The sequence below is a fragment of the Crinia signifera genome, chromosome 19 (genome assembly GCF_055691185.1).
Source record: "Crinia signifera chromosome 19, ASM5569118v1, whole genome shotgun sequence".
Classification (NCBI taxonomy): domain Eukaryota; kingdom Metazoa; phylum Chordata; class Amphibia; order Anura; family Myobatrachidae; genus Crinia; species Crinia signifera.
This window is the reverse complement of record NC_139226.1, coordinates 132,973,410-132,995,044: the sequence shown is the minus strand read 5'-3', so window position 1 is coordinate 132,995,044 and position 21,635 is coordinate 132,973,410. Positions and strand designations below refer to the sequence as shown.

Here is a 21,635-nt window from a genome sequence, read left to right as displayed (position 1 = left end):
CCCCGTATATATAACACATGGTGGGGATAGAACCCATGACCTCAGCGCTGTGAGGCAGCAATACTAACCATTACACCGTCCGTGGTTCCCAATAATGGCATTTACTTTCTACTAATTATAGTAAGTGCTTTCCAACATGTAGATTTCCAACTTGTCTCATTTGGTATATTTATTGTTCATTCTTTGCACTTTTAGGTCACCGGTCATTGTGTAAGGACGGGGAAACCTGTACTGCTACGTTCCACAGACATTTCTACAACATGGATCAATGAGCAAATGGAAAACTTAGTAGCATAGCTAAAACTGCTGTATAAATAACTCAAAACTATTCATATCTGACATCAGTCAAAATAAGCCAAAATGAAATGTTGCATTTCGGCCAAATGTTTAACACTGCACCCCACCACCCTGCAATAAATCACTCCCCCGGAGTCCAACTTCAGTAGGCCTCAGAAGCTGCCGCTAACGAATGCTGCGTCTTCTGGAACCATGGAGGTTAAATGAAGCCCCTTCTGTTCCTTTCTCAAACCTAAATGACTTTTCAGACCTTGTTAGAGAATCATTAGTGGCGTGATGAAAGACCACAGGTAAAGTAATTCTGCTTATTAGCCATGGCTCAGTGGCCCCTGCGGTTCTGTCTATAACCGACAGTGTCTGGGGTACAATACACAGTCCGCTCACAGGCAGAGGATCACACGCCATATAAATGCAGCACAAAACAAGTATATTATGTGGTCGGGTTAATCGGCAGCTCACTGCAGGTCACACACTAGGTTTAAAATAAAGGCTTTGGAATCCAGCGGACGGGAGAACATGATCTGAAAGTCCTGAAGACGAGTACAAAACCTACAAAAAGGACACTTGTGAGCTGGCAACAGGACGAGTAATTATTTGCATTTACTTAAGTCAAAAGACGTTTCCACTTCGATCACTGGCAAGAAAATTACATTTCACTTCTGCAGTTATTTCTTGTTTAATCTCATGCGGGGACGGAGCAGAGGAGGCAATGGGGCTGTTCTACATCTGGCATCTGTGCGCGCCTTAGGAATCAGACAATTATGTGCTCATCAATTCCAAGTTCACCTCCTCTTAGCTTTGGAAAGTTCTCCAGTAACAGAATGAGCCAGGAATTACCCTCACTTTCCAAAGCCAAATACTCCCAGTGCAGATTTATTACGGACAGACATCTATATTGTTCGGTTGAAAGAGGAGAGACATACGCGATGGACTGAACCACTGATTTAGCCAAATCTCCTATGTTGTATTCATCTGTTATCAGCTGCTTCCGGTCCATCTTTTTCTACTTGTAAAAATACAGATGGTAGCGAAGAGGGCCTGCTGGCCACTCAGACTGATCGCAGCTGCATCCCAATGAGCCACATGCACTGTACGAAAGAAGGTAGTTTATCTGTACTTTAGTAGTAGGAAAAAACAAAAAACTTTTACTGTGAACAGGTGCCGGACAGGGTCCCAACAGTCGGAATCCCGACTGTTAAAACACAGACGGGTTCCCGACGGCCACCGGCTATTCTCCCTCGTGGGGGTCCATGACACCCTTAGAGGGAGAATAGAATAGGTGGCGAGCGTAGCAAGCCACCGTGCCCGCAGCTTGGCGAGCCCGCAAGGGGCTTTGTTGCGCTCGCCATGCTTTCTGAGTCCGGCCTGTCGGGGAATCCTGACTGTCGGAACCCTATACCACACCCAGCGTGAACATCACCTCCTTCCCTCACTGCTAAATTCCATGTGAGAAAGCCGTTCCAGTCCACAGCCAAATTGGGCCAGAAATACCCCGCCATTGAGGTCTTTAACCCCAACCTGATCATACTTACCAGCACCTAGGGATGGGTGATTGGAGCTCCTGGAGGGGTGCTGGTTATCTGGTGGGTTCCCTGCTGCTTTGTGGCATCAATTACTGTTCCGGGGTCAGGGAAGCCCTACAACCGGCAGCCCTCACTGGAGCACCGAGCACCAGGGATCAGCTTGTGTCCATTGGACAGACACACACACACAGTCGATCACACTGGCCTGTCCCCCACACTGCTCTCTGCGCCTAGGGGCACATTTGGGCAAGGGTAAGAAATCCTGTAATCTGCCAGCAGCTGAGGCTGGCGTTATTATCACAGGGCTAACTGCAGTATTAGAAACGTGATATGGTTACTTAAAGGATGTAAATTAAAGGGTTTGGAGCAGTTTCCACATAAACCGTCCCAAAAACCCTTTAGCGCGTTCAGTTGATACTAAAAATAACGTGAAATATTGATAATGCCGCGAGTACCCTATAGTAAGAACAGAGCCATGATCTGTACACTGTAAGGCAGTGATGGCTAGCCGGGATACGGTCAGTTGGTCTACAGCATGATGGTCGACAGTCATTAAGTCGACAATGTCTACGTCAACAGTCAATAGGTTGATATGGGGTTTTTCACAGTTTTGAGCCAACATGTGCCGACAGGCGGTATTTCATGCCCTACCATCCACTAGGGTGTGGTGGGAGAATAAAATAGTGTGCCCGACTCATAGCAAGCGATGCGGTGCACTTGAAACTGTGTTCATGTCGACTGTGTTGACATTCAGGTCAAAAACAGTGAAAAACCCCATGTCGACTTTTTGACTGTCAACATAGACTTTTCGAACTAATGACCGTTCGACCTAGAACCATGTCGACCTTTCCCCGTGTCGTCATAGACCCATGTCGACCTAATGACTGTCGGCCATCATGTTGTAGACCAAATGACCCCAACCCGGCTAACCTTGACACTCCAGCTGTTGTTGAACCAGACATCCCAGCATGCCCTGCTACAGTTTTACTATTTGGCCATGCTAAAACTGTAGCAGGGCATGCTGGGATGTGCAGTTCAGCAACAGCTGGAGTGTCAAGGTTAGCCACCACTGCTATTAGGGATCGAGGTCTTCCCCCTAACAGATCTCCTGCTGTGCTATCCGAATAAAATGCTTTATATTACATCGCTCATGGAATATCACAGGACCTGTCCACGGATCTGCTTTCCTGTAATTGTACACGTATATAATATATAGATAAGTCTATATTTGCTGCATGCACCTCAGTCACAGAAGCATCTAGAACCTGAAGTCTGATGGTTGGGAAAGAAAAAAAAAACACCAGTGCTTCCATTGCACAAACGTTTCATATCTGTAGAACACGTCCTACTCCGCTCTGCTGTGTTCATCGATAGCACAGAACGCTCTAGGAATCTGTGCAGGTATAATGTTTACCAGCTGACATCTCATCGCTGCGCTAGAGATGGAATCTGCCTGGTAGCACAGAAATCCACAATGTCCACCGATATCATCTAAATGCGGAGAGCCCCTATCAGCAAACGGCATTAATGCAACTCAGTTGCACCATCTAGTGGTCGAAACCTTGAACTAAATCTGCATTATCCAGTATCTGCAGCAAATGGATTTTGCCAAGAACTGCAATATTGTTGCAACAAAAAAAATTGTTTAGATCTGATCAAAACAAAAATATTGTGTTAGTCGATTTTCTTTTCGTTGACCAATAATGGATACTGGAATGTGAGCAACAGAAACATGGAACAATGGGTTCAGCACAAGGGTGAGAAATCCACGGGCAGTGAAAGGATTCTATGGGCAGTATTCAATGAGGCCAATTCGCCATGTTTCATAGTGAATTTGTGCTATTTTCACCTTGGAAGGTGATTTTTTTTGTGTCAGAAAGTGAATCACCCTATTTAACGTGCACTTTTCGCCGACGGTGAACAGTGAATGACGGACAATTCACCGTCTAATAGTCTCCGCAACTCGCTGTGGTTTTTTAATGTGATTCGCCGTGAGTGTATTCAATGAGAAGATGGAGAATTGCTTTCTAAGTGATTTTCGCCGTGTGTCACCGTGTAGCGATCGCCATGTTTTTATGGTGAAGTGGAATGTGAACTTTTAAAACAATGTTGGTTATTTTTTTTAAATTTGGTGTAAAAAAAAATAAAAAAATAAAAAATAAATAATAATAAAAATAATAAATATATATATATATTATATATATATATATATGGAATTTTATTCTGTGAAGGGGCATGCTATTTTTATTCATGTGCTTACAGCACATGTATATTTAATAAAAAAAAAATATATATATATATATATTTTTTTACACATAACAGATAGCAGGTGGTCGGGAGCCGCTCATTACATATTCATATATTCACTGCTCCCGATCATTACATATGCACGATCGGGAGCAGTGCATACCCGGTCCCCTGCTGGCTCTCTCGGGGGGGCAGCTTGTGCTGCCTGGGTCCCGGGGAGCTCTCCTACCCTCCACATACATTCTGGGGCAGGCAGGGAGACTTCCATCTCCCTGCCTGCCACCGTCAGGGGCAGCGAGCCCCTGCCTCATTGAATAGTGTGTAAGCGAGGGCTGGCAGCGAGGGCTCCAGCCCTCCGGAACACGGCGACTGTGCCGCTAAACAGGATTCGCTGCACATCGCGATTAGGGTAATTGAATATTGCCCTAAAACTCAAAACAGGAGATTCACAGGAGGTGGGAGAAAACTCCTAGATCAAGTCGATTTAAGACATAATAAAAAATAACCTACATCCGTTTCATAGGTCAATCATCCGCTCTCAATTGTACTGTGGTTTAATAGGTAGAGAAGCACTTACAGTCGCTGTTACTTTGTCCCAGTCTGTGATAAAAGCACGGAAACCTTCCCCAAACACAGTGCCGGCGGTCCTATAGGAAGCAGAGGTAAAGTCTGTTACAGAGACGAATCGTTCTGAGAAAGACCATTGGGCAATGACCAATGACATGACCCACATCCAACTGAACTCCCGTTCACATACTTAATGGATTCTAGAACAGTTTGCCGATGTTCTGCCGCTTTCAGACGAATCTGTTCCCTGATAATGTCGGCGTTTTCACGTTCTACCTTGGCACGGGCCCGAGCCTCGGCCTCTATCCGCAGCATTTCATTCTTATGCCGCAGCTCCATCTCGTGCTCGACCGTGGCTGAACAAGAAGATAAAATGGAAAATAACCAATACAGTGGTTTATGGAATGTAAATCACTAGGGAAGAGCATTAGGGGGAACCAGCTAATAGCAAATAATTGGGGGGGATGCTCCAACATCTGCGTCCCCTTACCGCGCACATCACCGGCTACCACTAACATAATTATCGCATATGCTCTAAAATATGCAATAATTATGGCAAGAGACAGCTCTAGCGTTAAGAGCTGTCTTTTGCGGTGAGCCGGCAATGCGCGGCGGGTCCCGGCGGCTGCCTCCCTTACCCGGATAATTTGGGGGGGGGCTCTCCTCCTCCCTGCACCAGGAAGATGATTCTCAGTGAAGGGAGGAGGAGGTCACAGGTTCGGGCAGCAAAGCGCTGTGCTTCCCAGACACAGGTGAAGGGGGGGGGGGTCGGCGCGAGTTGGCGGTGGTTGGTGCGGGCGGCGTGGGTCACGTTAAGAAGCCCATGGGCTTCTATGGGGGTATCGCCATATCTCCCCCAATATATGTACTTGCCAGATAGATTTATATTTAGTTCATTCACAACACTCCAAAAAATAAAAGTCAGCCCCCTTTGCTCCAGTCACACAATGCTACTATTCAGTACACAGATTAGGCTAAAACAGTACAAGCGTACATCTATAAACAGGGACCAAGGACCTCAATCAGCATTTTATGCAAACCCAATGGTTTTGTGTACAACTCCGATGGTGGATGGGGTGTGCATGAGCCAGATCAACTCCAGTCCTGGTGCCAAGAAAGGCACTGCCGTATTTATAGGCGGTAGGACATATGGAGGTGGGGATGGAGGTAGTTTCAAAACACGTGGGAGGTATTCCACGGTCAGCGACTTCTTACCCACAAAGCGATGCAAATAGAGTACAATGGCCGAGTCATGCCTGAAGTACATAATATTTAGGGTGACGGGTCTTACACTTAACATTGAGGCAAGAAAACTGGGTGATCATTAGCCAGAGAACTGAGTCAAGCTTCACTATGGGACCTTAGGTCACCGAGAGATTGATATCCGGATGGATATCAATCTTTCAAGGACTTTCTCCATTATAGTCAGACAGCTGCACTTATTGGATAACTCTACAACCCACCATCTGGCATAAGGGACTACGAAGAACAGTTTCCACTTATATATGGTAATATTCCAATGCTAAATACAGAACTTTAAGGAGTGATGGGAGCTTTGTGTTGAGCGATCTAGCATTGCTCAGAACGCAGCGCTGTACCAGCGAGCTGTGCCAAGCGATCCAACACTGCCCATGTACTCCACTAGAAGAACACGGGAGATGACTAGATTATATAGCCCGGCGCTTTATAAAATTAACTCCACGCCCACGTGGATACTGGGGGTATGACGTTGTTAGTGGGGATATGAACCATTGTGTATTATCACAGCTCCCGCCCAAGTTACCTAAGTTACCTAGTCAGCATAGTGGTGTATTGATATTCTCAATACACCACTACATAAACTACGTAACTGCCGCCGTGAAACTACACAAGTACCAAAAAATCTTTGTACACTAGCTGAAGATGATTCACCAGTGGGGGAAGCTTGATGCTAGGTAGACTTGGCACCTCTCTTATCTCAATCACTGCCCTATATCTGTTGTGTGTGATTTACTGCATCGGTTCACCTTAATTGGATAAAGGCCACAAGCATCAATAATGTGGAATAACACCAGGGACTTTCTTAAAATAGGATTTTTTTTAAGATATCACAGTGTTGTGCCTGTAGACACAACATACTAAAACAGTGTTTAAAAAAAACATAACAAAAAACGGGACTGCTTTCCTAGCACGGCGCCCACGATAAGCATCGCATGTATCGGTCCTTAATTGCAAGCATTGCATGCATCTTTATGTGTTTCTGCACCATAAGATGCTGGCGATGTATGCGACTACAGTGATTTTTCATCGTATCCATTTTTATCACATGTATCGCATCGGTCGAACTGTTTTAATGTCATAAGATGCATGCGATGCATACGATTGATGCGATTAAAGTATTTTTTTATCTTGGGCATTGTAAATCGTATCACATGCCTTCACATATCATAAGTAGTGGTATGTCATGGCATGCATTGTGATATGATTTTCATGTTATTTTACTATGGTGGTGGTGCTTATACGATAAAGAATAAAATGTGTTTCCTTTCGGTTGTAGGTGAAGCAATTCTTAACACCACCCCCACTATGACCGCCAACCCGAAGCGTGGCGAGCCCCGCGAGGGGCGGCGGTACGCGTCCTCCCACCTTTTCATACCCCCACTATCCATGTCGGCGTGGAGTTGATTTTATAAAGTGTGGCGTGGAGTTGATTTTATAAAGTGTGGCGAGCGCAACGAGCCCGAATCGTGGCGAGCCCCTGTGAAGGTATCCGCGTCCCCTTGCGGGCTTCACTGGTATCCGCGTCCCCTCGTGGGGCTCGTGGCTCGCCACTCTTTATAAAATCAACTCCACGCCGTCGTGGATAGTGGGGGTATGAAAAGGTCGGAGGACGCGTACCGCCGCCACTCTTCGGGTTGGCGTTCATAGTGGGGTGGTGTTAAGAATGGGGTGCATTTAAAATGACACTGTATTTAGTGGTTTATAATGAGATGATATGTGATTTTTAAGTGTTGATGCATCGAATTGGGTGCTTATAATGTCAACTCCACTTCCATTGTTAACGCCTCCCCAAACTATCAACGGCAATCGATTTAAACGCATATACCGCAGTCATGGCATCGCACGCATCGTACCTTACTATACTACTGTTTTTCATACGATACATAAGATTTAAAAACCGAAATCTCACGGATCGCACAGATTGTATGCCTTATAAAAATGTACACGATTAATGCGATGGGAGCGCCGTGCTAGGAAAAAGCAGTACCCCAAAAAAAATTTGGTTTAAACCAGCCAACTCTTTTTGGCAACAGTGCTGGTAATTTTATGTATTTATTTGCTGATGCTCCTTATGGGGAATGACACCCATACATAAGATGCTATTGACTTGAATATTACTTAATATAGGAGAACAATGTAGAATAGGGAACAGTGAGAATCATGACATATATAGACTTATTACCTCGGCGCATTGCCTCTTGCTTTTTTACAGACTCCTCTTGTTTTCGCAAATTGTCTTCATTCATTGATTGCTGTAAATAAAACCCTACAGATTAGAAATAACTAAGGAAGAAGTAAAGAAAACAAGATCATTTAGAAAATAGTTTTATGCAGCTGGTGTGGAAAGGCATGCGGAACACCTACAGGACTGTGGCACACACACACACTTATACAACATCCTTTGGCCCATGTGATTATATATAAAAAAAAAAAGCCCAATTTATACAATCTGTCTGCCGAAATAGGTTATGTCCGAGCTTGTATTAAATTGTGTGTGCAATATGTTTTTTATGAAATCCTCAATGTGTGACTTGCGGACCTGGGTGGGAGGATACTGTCCCCCAGTGGACAGAAACTGTACAGCATTTTTGGTGTAGAGAATGGGAAGATAAAGAACTAGAGCAGGATGTACATCCCTATTTATCAAGTGAGCAATACATTACCTTATGCTGAGTGTGCATCAGCCAGTAGCAGAACAAGCCATCGCTACTGAGCTTCTGAAAGCTTTGGAAAGGATGTGGTATATGAGGTGAGCAAATGGCTGTCACTTACACTGTGACATAAGTCAGAGTATCTAACAAGTGAAAGAGGCCACTTACATTTCCTATGAGCTTGCAGACCGCTGAGCGACCTGCATCATCCTCCTTACAGTCAGTTAATGCAGAATACATGTCTGAATTATAACTGTGTGACGGGTATTCATTTCGGGTGTTGGAGGACTCACCGACAGTCAGGAGTACTAAAGTACTTTCTTAGACATTGAAATCTGGACTGCAAGGAACCCAACAGTCAGAGCCCAGACTAACAGGGGTATTTTCCCTCATGGGGGTCCAAGCCCGCAAGGGGCTGGAATGCGCTCACACCCCTGTTGGGCTCCTGACAGTCAGGATTTTGATGTCAGAGAAAGGACAGATGGAATCCCTACAGTCATACCATACCCATTCATTTCTCTCTGACACCTGCATGACAGAGTACTTGCATGGAAAAAAGTCAAGTCAGTAAGAGGAGATGTGGTGCGTGCAGAAAACAGCGTCATATATGACAAAATACCTTCAGTACAGAAAGAGAAATGTATACGGGGTAAACCATGAAGTCCAGATACCAAGAAACAAATACGCGGTGTTTGCCAGTGCCTACAAAAGCTTTCCATGAACCAGGCTTACCTGCTGTCGCAGCTGGTCCTCGTAACGCTGCCTCGCCAGTTTGTCTTGGTACTGGGCTCTCTAAATAATACAATAGACAACGTTTAGTACATAGGAGGTCTCAGATCATTATGTATTCAAACACATGTAAAGGAAAAACATGAACTCAACCAAGTTGTAGATTGCACAACAAAGCTGAAATATGAACAAGCCTACTTCTAGTCTTCTATATATGAGCTGTGGAGAACATTCACCAACATACACGGGAGAGCAGCCGTGGAGACCATTCACCAACATACACGGGAGAGCAGCCGTGGAGACCATTCACCAACATACACGGGAGAGCAGCCGTGGAGACCATTCACCAACATACACGGGAGAGCAGCCGTGGAGACCATTCACCAACATACACGGGAGAGCAGCCGTGGAGACCATTCACCAACATACACGGGAGAGCAGCCGTGGAGACCATTCACCAACATACAGGGGAGAGCAGTCGTGGAGAACATTCACCAACATACATGGGAGAGCACCTGTGGAGACCATTCGCCAACATACATGCGAGAGCAGCCGCGGAGACCATTCGCCAACATACATGGGAGAGCAGCCGTGGAGACCATTCGCCGACATACATGGGAGAGCAGCCGTGGAGACCATTCGCCAACATACATGGGAGAGCAGCCGTGGAGACCATTCGCCAACATACATGGGAGAGCAGCCGTGGAGACCATTCACCAACATACATGGGAGAGCAGCCGTGGAGACCATTCACCAACATACATGGGAGAGCAGCCGTGGAGACCATTCACCAACATACATGGGAGAGCAGCCGTGGAGACCATTCACCAACATACATGGGAGAGCAGCCGTGGAGACCATTCACCAACATACATGGGAGAGCAGCCGTGGAGAACATTCACCAACATACATGGGAGAGCAGCCGTGGAGAACATTCACCAACATACATGCGAGAGCAGCCGTGGAGAACATTCACCAACATACATGGGAGAGCAGCCGTGGAGACCATTCACCAACATACATGCGAGAGCAGCCGTGGAGACCATTCACCATCATACATGGGAGAGCAGCCGTGGAGACCATTCACCATCATACATGGGAGAGCAGCCGTGGAAACCATTCACCAACATACATGGGAGAGCAGCCGTGGAAACCATTCACCAACATACATGGGAGAGCAGCCGTGGAGACCATTCACCAACATACATGGGAGAGCAGCCGTGGAGACCATTCACCAACATACATGGGAGAGCAGCCGCGGAGACCATTCACCATCATACATGCGAGAGCAGCCGCAGAGAACATTCACCATCATACATGGGAGAGCAGCCGCAGAGAACATTCACCATCATACATGGGAGAGCAACCGCGGAGACCATTCACCAACATACATGGGAGAGCAGCCGTGGAGACCATTCACCTACATACATGGAAGAGCAGCCGTGGAGACCATTCACCAACATACATGGGAGAGCAGCCGTGGAGACCATTCACCAACATACATGGGAGAGCAGCCGTGGAGACCATTCACCTACATACATGGGAGAGCAGCCGTGGAGACCATTCACCTACATACATGGAAGAGCAGCCGTGGAGACCATTCACCAACATACATGGGAGAGCAGCCGTGGAGACCATTCACCAACATACATGGGAGAGCAGCCGTGGAGACCATTCACCAACATACATGGGAGATTCCCATAATTGTATTACTGGTGGCTCACATTCATACCATTTGCTGCTTTTAAGGTTTAGATGCTTAACATGGTTACAAATTGCCCAAGCATGTCCTTCATCCTTGGAGACACAAGATTTATTGGATCTGGGCTCCAATTGGCTACTTGGTGTCTTGGCCCCACCTACTTCATCTAAACCGCATTCCTTTAATCTCTTTAATGAAGTCTGCAGGCTCTATAATTCTAGTGAAATGACTAAACAGTAAACCATATATATCCACAGTAAGGAAATGACACGGTTATATACAGAGTTCCTGCACAGCAGCAGCAAATTACTTAAGGTACCGTATATACTAGAGAATAAGCCGACCCGAATATAAGCCGAGGAATATCATTTTACCCAGAAAAAAATGGGAAAACTTATTGACTTGAGTATAAACCTAGGAGCCAGAGGATTGATGGGGAGAGGATGAGGTGGCGCGGAGGAAAGTGGTAAAGGAGCCAGAGGAGAGGATTAGGTGGAGTGGAGGAAAGTGGTAAAGGAGCCAGAGGATTGATGGGGAGACGATTAGGTGGAGCGGAGGAAAGTGGTAAAGGAGCCAGAGGAGAGGGGGAGAGGATTAGGTGGAGCGGGGGAAAGTGGTAAAGGAGCCGGGGGAGAGGATCAGGTGGAGCGGAGGAAAGTGGTAAAGGAGCCAGAGGAGAGGGGGAGAGGATTAGGTGGAGTGGAGGAAAGTGGTAAAGGAGCCGGGGGAGAGGATCAGGTGGAGCGGAGGAAAGTGGTAAAGGAGCCAGAGGAGAGGGGGAGAGGATTAGGTGGAGTGGAGGAAAGTGGTAAAGGAGCCAGAGCCAGTAGTAGTAACAGCAAAACAGATAGCAGCACCGGTAACAGTCGACTAGCCGTGCTGGAGTAGGAGGACTAGCAGCACAGCAGGACCCACCATAAGAGACAGTATGACACAGCCCACTGACTGACAGCAGTCAGCAGCTGCGCTCTGATGTCTGCACACTGGCAGCGCTGCCTGCTGCTGACAGTCACTACAGTGTGTGTACTTGGTGCCCGGGAGACAGAGTCGCTGGAGGACTTGTCAGTGTGAGTGAGTCGTCTGTTCCTCCGGCAGCAGTGTCAGCTTGTGCAGAAGCCAGGTCCATCCTCCATCTGGCAGCTCAATCCTCCTGTCTCCCGTCCAATGTAACCGAGGGGTGCTTTTTCAGCAAAAAAAATGTGCTGAAAAACTCAGCTTGTACTCAAGTATATACAGTACGATGTACTAATACACTCTAACAAAGCCCTCTCCTGTACAGACTGCAGCTCTGGACTGACCGCTTGGTTCTGCTTTGTCTCCTCGTTTAGCGTTTTCCTGCGCTCGTCTCCTTGCACTCGAATCTGCTCATTCTTCAGCTGTTCTATGGCGGCTTCATATTCCTAGAAAACATAATGAACATTCATTCAAAAGAAGAAACCAACTGAGACTGTTCTATAAATCAGGCCACATATATAGAGACTTTCATTAGTAATGTATAATGTGGATTTAGTAGGGGGCATATACCAGTGTACAGAAATGGGGGCCAGGCAATGGGGGCATCCTGCTATAAGCAGGATTCTGGAGTTTTAGGAGGAAATGCTACTATCTCACTGGTTGGCAGCCATTTTGCATTTGTGCTTCGTAGTGCCTGTGTTATAGTTCATTCAAAGGCCAAATAGAAAGTATTGCGGATGTTAGAAAGGATAGGAGACGAGAATTAGGGGCCCATCCACAGATTGTGTCCCTCTGTTACTGTTTATAATGTAGAGGGTGGAATCTGGGCTTCCTGCAGACTGAAAGCCAAAGTTCTACAGTTAACCTCAAATAATTCAGGACCTGGGATATAGACCACCTGGTTTCCAGTACTGGAACCACGCTACTGGGACCACGCCTAGGACTCGTCCCAGCTAATGGATAATCTACAGCTAAGGCAAATAATCCCGCCCGACTCCTGTGTATTTAGCGGACTGGAAACCATGGGCCCCACTTACCAATGAGACAAGCGCTATGTCCTACTTTAACAAGCAGTAGTAAGTTCAGCTTTTCTCTGTCTGATGGAGCAGTTTATGTGTCAGATGCACTAAGCTTCAAAAGTGACAAAATGGAGAGTGATAAACAACCAGCCAATCAGATCCTGCCTGACATTTTTCAAACACAGCCTGTGACATGGCAGGTAGGAGCTGATTGGCTGGCTGATTATCACTCTCCATTTTATCACTATTTGTAGCTTAGTGCACCTGGCCCTATGATACAGTTCCCGGCAGCAGCCGCTCCAGGCTATGACAATTCCCTGTCGGGTGACACGTGACAGCAGCCCGTCGTTGGCAACAATAAACTGCCAGCAACAGTGGAGAGTGATAGAGAGCCACCGAGAAGGGTAAGTTATGTTACAAACCAGTGGTATAATTGTATCACTGCAATACTCAACTAAGCAAGGGGCTGGTCATAAGAACAGCTGGTAAATGGGGCCCTATGATCTATAACAGGACACTGGGCCAGATGCACTAAGCTTGAAAAGTGATAAAATGGAGAGCGATAAACAACCAGACAATCAGATCCTACCTGCCATGTCACAGGCTGTTTAAAAAATGAAGGGAGGTGCTGATTGTCTGGCTGTTTATCATTCTCCATTTTCTCACTCGCCCCAAATGTGTACATGAACACTACCCCCCAGACCATCACCTTATCAGACGTATGGTAAATCCGTTCATACAAATATTTTGCATATAAGACTGGTAGTAAATGATTTGGGCCAGATGTATCAAGCTTGACAAAGTGATAAAATGGAGAGTGATAAACACCTAGCCAATCAGCTCCTACCTGTCATTTTTCAAACTTAGCCTGTGGTATGACAGATAGGTGCTGATTGGCTGGCTGTTTATCACTTTGTGAAGCTTGATACATCTGGCCCATAATCATGAACCTTCGGCGCATCAAGATAACGAGGACTGGTCTCACTTATTTTGACAGCTAGAGAGGACGTTTAGTTATCCTGGTCCTAACCCTATGAGTGCCAAGGGAATTTGTCAAATAGATGTGAAATTTGCCGGTACTTGTTTCCTAGCACGGGGCCCACTAAGCTAATTGCTCAGTGGGCTATTCTGCGTAGGAAAATCACATTGCATCGCATGGGCCATTTTAGTGCCGTGCGATGCGATTTGATTTTTTTATGTCATTTATTCATTGCTCTACAATAATAGGATTGTATGACATACCAAGAGGTTTTAGGCACCCCCTCCCACCCCAAAGCGTGGCGAGCACAGCGAGCCCGCGAGGGGTGGCGGAACGCGGCCTCCGACGTTTTCATACCCCCACTATCCACGTCGGCGTGGAGTTGATTTTATATAGTGTGGCGAGTGCAGCGAGCCCCGCAAGGGGATGCGTAATACATGTAAAGTAATCCGCGTCCGCTCACCACACTTCGGGCTCGGTGGCTCGCCAGACCATATAAAATCAACTCCACGCCAACGTGGATAGTGGGGGTATGGAAACGTCGGAGGATGCGTTCCGCTGCGCTCGCCACGCTTGGGGTGGCGTGGATATTGGGGGGGGGGGGGTGCGTAAAATATCATTGTATGTCATACAATGATATTATTCTATAGCTAATGTAAAGGCACCGCACACCCTATAAAATCACATGCGATCGCATTTGATTTTGCGGGAGGTGCGTTATGATCCCCTGGGGCACACAGAGCAGTGTACATTTAAAATCGCATTGCATGGCAGGGCACTAAAATGGCCAATGCCCTGCGATTTCACTATGTTAGCGTACATAGAAAATGGGGATGCTGTGCTAGGAAACAAGTACCAATTTGCCTAGCAAACATTTTTATTCATCCTAATGACCTGTAATGTTTACCTTGTATAGGAAATGTTATCTTTTTTTTTTTTTTTTTTTTTTTAACACATTTTATTTTAATTTATATATCAAATATGAAGGTGGCCATACACCTACAGATGTAATGCCAGATCTGGCTGGTTGGAACAAAAACCTGGTTACGGACGAGAGCAAATGGCAGTTGACCATTGACCATTTGTTCGGAAATGCTGGAAAACTGACAAACTGTCAATCAGAAATGACCAGATTTTTGTAACAACCAGCCAGATCTAACAATAAATCTGTAGGTGTATGGCCACCGTGAGCGACGCTGGCACTTTTAGCAGATATTTTGAACATCTCTCTCAGATGCTGGCACTCAAAGGGTTAAAGAACCAAGCACATCTCTATCACAGTACCTTGACTTTTGCTTGCTGCTCCAGATGAAGTGTCTCCTCCTGCATCTTGGCAAGGTTAAGGGCTTCTTTGGCATGGCCTAAACAAACAAGGATTGAACTGGTGATTATTAAAAAATATTTTTACTGTGTTTATGTAAAGATTAAACTACAATGTCCATTACAGAAGGTTTGCATGTGCCACCTGTGTAACCTTCAACAGGTCATGTGGGATAGACAAAAATACAATAAAGATCAGATACGGACCTGACTTCCAATTATCCATTCATTAAATGAACTGATTGCAGTTTACAATACAGCTCTACCCTAGTCCATTCCTCCCAACTTTTGGGCAGCGGGGCTCTGGACTCCTGTACCATGCCCACAATCCACCCCAGTTTCATCGCTGGGCCAACGTGAGTTGCTGTCCACGCCCCCGGGAATAGATGCTGTGTGCATGCGCACAATGGCCATTCACTGCTGCTCTTCTAGGCAGAGAACTTCCTACTAGCCCCCCTCCCCCACCGCAGGACACTGTCTGCCCCGGGTGAGAGGCGGGACAGTCAGATTGTTGTGGGACAGTTAAGGCCCCCATACATTATGCGATTTGGGCCCGATTTCACCCGATTCGGATGAATCGGGCCGTGAAATCGTCCCAAATCGCATGTTTTGACACCCTATCCGACCCGATGCGCGGTCCCGTGCGCATCGGATCGGAGTTGGGCAGTCGCACCGCAGATTTCCTAAATCTTATGTGCAGTCTCCGGGCAGGGGACGCCGGGCATGGGGAGAGGCTGGCAGGGGCAGCTGACACAGACAGCGGGCGGGGGGATGCCAGTGAAGGTGAACCGGCGAGGGTAACAGCTCACGTGCTGGGCAGGAGGACCAGGCAGCCGCAGCTTCAATACAAACGAATGGGGAGGCAGTGATTGGCTGAGAGCTCTCTCAGCAATTGGCTGAGAGAGCTCTCAGCCAATCACTGCCTCCCCATTCTTGTATTGGGTTTTTCTTCCTTGCAGTTGAGGCTGCCGCCCTGGTTCTCCTGCCCAGCGCTGTTCCCCTCGCCGGTTCACCGCCGTCCCCCCGCCCGCTGCCTATGTGTAAGCTGCCCCTGCCAGCCTCTCCCCATGCCCGGATCACAGTGTCCCCCGCCTGCTGACTATTTGTCAGCTTACCCTGCAGCTCCCCAGCGTCCCCCACCCGGCTCTGCCCCTGCAGCTCCCCGGGGACTGCATATGATAAATCCATGAGATTTATCATATTCAAAACTTGGCACATCAAGTGCCTAATCGTGTGTCCCCCTCCCGGGGAGCTGCAGGGGAAATCATATCTGATTTGTCCCTAGGACGAGTCGGACTAATGTATGGGGGCCTTAAGGATGTATGCCCTAGTCCTGGCATGTTTAAACGATGGCCCTCCAGATGTTGTGAAACTACACATCCCAGCATGCCTTGCCATAGTTTTGCTATTAGGGAATGCTAAAAACTATGGCAAGGCTTGGGATGTGTAGTTTCAAAACAGCTGGAGGGCCACAGTTTGGACATGCCTGCACTAGTCTATAGTTTTCCACCTTTAAGGGTTCCTACCACCTCGCAACCATCAAATGACTTGTTTTGAGACGTTCTGTATCATGTAATCATGAAACTCTCACACCAGCCTTTGACTGTTGGCCTTGCCTATGTCGACCATAAGTTTGTGTCAACATTAGGTATGTCGACCTTTTATCATATTAGTCTTTAGTCTTAGTCATTAGTGGTCGACCTAGACATTATCTATCATCTATACCGTAAGCCCCATTTTCTTTATCTGTTCCCCTTGTGCTTGGAGAGATTTCTTTAAAGTAGGCTACACACAAAGATGTATCTGTAAAATGTCTGGTGGGAACAAAACTCTGGCAATGTACTGTAGCAAATGACATTCGACCATTTGTTCCAAATGCTGGAAAACTAATAAAAACGATTGTTTGGATACTTTTGTTAACTCAAATGGCTTCAACCAATTTGTCTGAATGACCATTGTCTCTTTTCCAATGTTTGGGAAATAATTGTGGACTCCTATACATTTCCAGATTTCTGTTCCCACAAGACAGATTGGATGGATAAATCTTTAGGTGTGTACCTAGCTTTAGTCAGTGGCACCCTGGGTTACATTGGGACACTTGCAGGGGTGCCCGGAGGTTGGTATTCCAGAACCAATTCAAAGGATTTATGGGTAACGTAATAAACAGTGCCTGCAGCTGCCAGTCATAAAATATGTGGACAAACACAAGGGACCCTTATCACATTACTGGACATTTTCAGAATTCTTATATAAATATTTCAATAAGAAACGTTTGGCCAAGGGGACGACTGAAAAATAAAATTGCTGTGATTCAAAAATGTTTGGAATCCACTGCTCTAATACACCTTTCACACCGCACAAATAACCCGGGTCTAACCCAGGTTGTTGCCGGGTCACTGAGTGATGTAAAAGCACCAACAGGAAAAAACACAGGTCCAGCAACCCGGTATTCTGATCTGGGTTAAAAGAAGAAGTTTTACTTGGGTCGGACCCGGATTGCTGGGCAAGGTCAACGAGCAACCCGGGGGCGATCGACCCAGGTTCCGTTTACACCAGCGTTCGACAAACCCCAGGCACCAGGTCGCCACGGCGACCAGATTCTGCGTCCTAGCGACTAGATTTGGAAGGGGGGGGGGGGGGGAAGCAGAATCTGGTCTTGGCCGGGAGGCGGTGCAGTCATCAAAACTCCTCCCATCCCCCTGACTGTATAGTAGCCAGAGCGAGGAAAGAGCAGGTCCATTGTAGCACGGCTATAACAAAACTCCAGCCAGCATCACAAGCCAATAGCAGTTTGCGGTTCGGGAGCCAATCAGGAGCAGCAGTGGTAGCTCAGCTCCTGATTGGTTGTCAGACTGAGCTCCAAATGACTCGAGTTTTGAAAAAGCGTCGGAACTGCTCTTATACAGGGAGGAGTAGGACAGGGGGGAGTCACTCTGGATAACCGCTCTGCCCGGCTGTTGCCATGGATGGTAATGGCAGGGTGGAGGTGAAAGCTGCCATCTACCCCTTGGCAATGAGCAAGTTAGCCCCTGGCAGAGCAGGTTAACTCGTTGGCAATGAGCAGGTTAACTCCTGGCAGACCATGGTAACCACATAGCAACAAGCATTTACCCCTGGCAGGCATGTTAACCCATTTGGTAATGAGCACGTTAATCCCTGGCATCAAGCATGAAACCCATAACAACGAGCATGCAGGTAAGCGGAACTTATGTGGCATAATATGTAATTATGGCATGTGGTTTTATATGTAATGAGCATTACATTGTGTGGTATATGTAATGGCCATTATGGCGTATGTACAGTTGTGCTCATAAGTTTACATACCCTGGCAGAATGTGATTTTCTGCCCATTTGTCAGAGAATATGAATGATAACTCACAAACTTTTCTTTTTCTCATGGTTAGTGGTTAAGTGAAGCCATTTATTGTCAAACATCTGTGTTTACTCTTTTTAAATCCTAATGACAGAAACTGCCCAAATGACCCTGATCAAAAGATCACATACCCTGGAGATTTTGACCTGATAACATGCACACAAGTTGACACAAACGAGTTTGAATGCTACTAAAGGTGACCATCCTCACCTAGTGTTCATTCTAGCACCCACTATCTTTGAGAACCCATGCAGTTCCTCTTCCCTGACTGGGGTGTCGCTGTCTGCTGTAGTGCTTTCAGCACAGTGTGGTCTGTATATCAGCACTGATATGCAAACCAGACCTGTGCTAGAAACACCACAGCAGACAGCGACACCCCAGGCAGGGAACAGGAACTGCATGGGTTCTCAAAGATAGTGGGTGCTAGAATGAACACTACTCACCTGTGATCTTTTGGCTTGTAATGTGTGTGTGTGTGTGTGTGTGTGTGTGTGTGTGTGTGTGTGTGTGTGTGTGTGTGTGTGTGTAAGTAAAAGGTCAGTGAGTTTCTGGTCTCCTTAAAGACCCTTGCATCTTTCATCCAGTGCTGCAGTAACGTGTCTGGATTCTGAGTCATGGGAAAAGCAAAAGAATTGTCAAAGGATCTGAGGGAAAAGGTAATTGAACTGTATAAAACAGGAAAGGGATATAAAAAGATATCCAAGCAATTGAGAATCAGCAGTGATCATACTCTAAGTGGAAAATGAGGGATTCTGTAGAAACCAAATCACGGTCAGGTAGACCAACAAAAATTTCAACCACAACTGCCAGGAAAATAGTTTGGGATGCAAAGAAAAATCCACAAATAACTTCAGCTGAAATACAGGACTCTCTGAAAAAAAAAAAAAAAAAAAAGTGGTGTGGTTGTTTCAAGATGCACAATAAGGAGGCATTTGAAGAAAAATGGCTGCATGGTCCAGTCGCCAGAAGAAAGCCATAAATGCCGCAAAGCATCCCACTTACAATACTCCAAACAGCACAGACACAAGCCTCAAAACTTCTGGAACAAAGTCATTTGGAGTGATGAGACCAAAATTTAACTTTTTGGCCACAATCATAAATGTTACATTTGGAGAGGAGTCAACAAGGCCTATGATGAAAGGTACACCATTCCTACTGTGAAACACGGAGGTGGATCGCTGCTGTTTTGGGGATGCGTGAACTACAAAGGCACTGAAAACTTGGTCAGAATTGATGGCAAGATGAATGCAGCATGTTCTCAGAAAATACTGAAGAAAATGTGCACTCATCAGCCCGGAAGCTGCACATGGGACGTACGTGGACATTTCAACATGACAATGATCCAAAACACGTCGACCTGTCATTGGCTACAGCAGAATAAAGTGAAGGTTCTGGAGTGGCCATCTCAGTCTCCTGACCTCAATATCATTGAGCCATTCTGGGGAACGTGCAGTTCATGCAAGAAGAATGGGCGGCTTTACCATCTGAGAAAATAAAGAGCCTCATCCACAATTACCACAAAATACTTCAAGCCGTCATTGTTGTTAAAGGGGACAATACACGGTATTAAGAACTGGGGTATGTCAACTTTTAATCATGGTCATTTGGGTAGTTTCTGTCATTATGATTTAAAAAGAGTAAACACAGATGTGTGACAATAAATGGCTTCACCCAACCACTAACCATGAGTGACATGAGCGGGAGAATAAAATAGTGTGTGCCGAGCGCAGCGAGGCACCGTGCCCGACGCATCGCAACAACGTGTTTTTTAAACTGTGTCCATGTCAACTGTGTTGACATTCAGGTAAAAAAAAAAACCTGTGAAAAACCCCATGTCGACCTTTTCAGTATCGACCTAGACATTATCGAAATAATGACCTGTCGAACTAATGACTTGTCGACCAATAAACATCTCGACCTAATGATCCCAACCCATATTTTTGTCAAGCCCTGGATTGTCACTATAGAGAGGAGGCAGCGTCAGCTCCAAGTGCGGAATGTATTAAAATAAATCGCCGCCCTTCGCCGCATATGTACTAACATATGCGGCTGGCATCGCGATGCGGTGACGGAGGCCCCCCGTGATACCTGGAATGTGGTGTGCGGGGGTCTCCGTCACCTCCCAGCCGGCTCCTGCATCCCTCACGCCGGGGACAGCTAAGCAAGCTGTCCCCGGCGCCTCCTCCTCCCCCTGCGTCACTAGGGGGAGGAGGGGTTTACCTTCCAGGGTCCAGGAGGACCCTTCAGGAAGGTAAGCGAGAGGGGGGAGGGGGGGTCCGCGAGGCGGCGGGTTTGCGTCGGCGGGCGGCGAAAAGAAGCCCATAGGCTTCTATAGGGTATCGCCACCCGAAGGTGGCGATACCCTACACTGCGGTATCATTTTTGATACATTGGAAAAAGCGGTATCATTTTTGATACATTGGAAAATGCGGTAAAACCGGGGTTTTACCGCATTTTCCATTTGATACATCTCGCCCCTAGTGTTCCCGCTAGGCTGTTTTAGCGGGGCCCTGCCCGACTTATATAGGGCAAAATGCACCCTGCCCCACTAGCAACACCCTGCTAAAACAGCCTGGTGCCTGCCCCAATTGCTTGTACGAGGAAGCCCAGCTACGCCTTAAACGGCGATGCCGGGCGCTTCCCCGGCATCACGGCACCTTCAGCGGGGCCGGGCCCACCCCCTTTAGTGACGGCGGCGGGGCCGGGCCCACCCCCTTTAGTGATGGCGGCGGGCCCAGGACAGCCCCCCCGGCGCCTTGGCCACCCAAATTAGTGAACACTAACCCCCCAATGATGCGCCACCATTCTGCCCCGCCCCCTTATGCCAGGTTGCAGAGGGGAGATTCACCTCGCAAATGCTGTGTCGCTCCTGGCACAGACCCGTGTCCAAATCCCCTCTCCCCCACCACCAACCGGAAGACTTCCATTTGATTTTGAACTTGATGTGCCATTATTATTTGCAATTTATTGCATGAAAAAAGGACTCAAAAGAGTTCAAAAAAAGTCGGATGCAA

General features: G+C 46.9%; 1 protein-coding gene across 1 annotated transcript in view; it reads right to left on the bottom strand.

Annotated features, from left to right (window-relative positions):
• Positions 1-21,635, bottom strand: part of LOC146043025 (ATPase family AAA domain-containing protein 3-B) — a 67,690-nt gene that overhangs the window by 44,850 nt on the left and 1,205 nt on the right. Inside the window, exons 2-7 of the mRNA XM_083163390.1 lie at positions 15,213-15,289; positions 12,275-12,376; positions 9,278-9,337; positions 8,077-8,146; positions 4,825-4,990; positions 4,645-4,714 (exon numbers count right to left, since the gene is read on the bottom strand). Of these exons, the coding sequence (XP_083019516.1) occupies positions 4,645-4,714; positions 4,825-4,990; positions 8,077-8,146; positions 9,278-9,337; positions 12,275-12,376; positions 15,213-15,289 (545 nt within the window). The remainder of the gene's footprint in view (positions 1-4,644; positions 4,715-4,824; positions 4,991-8,076; positions 8,147-9,277; positions 9,338-12,274; positions 12,377-15,212; positions 15,290-21,635) is intronic.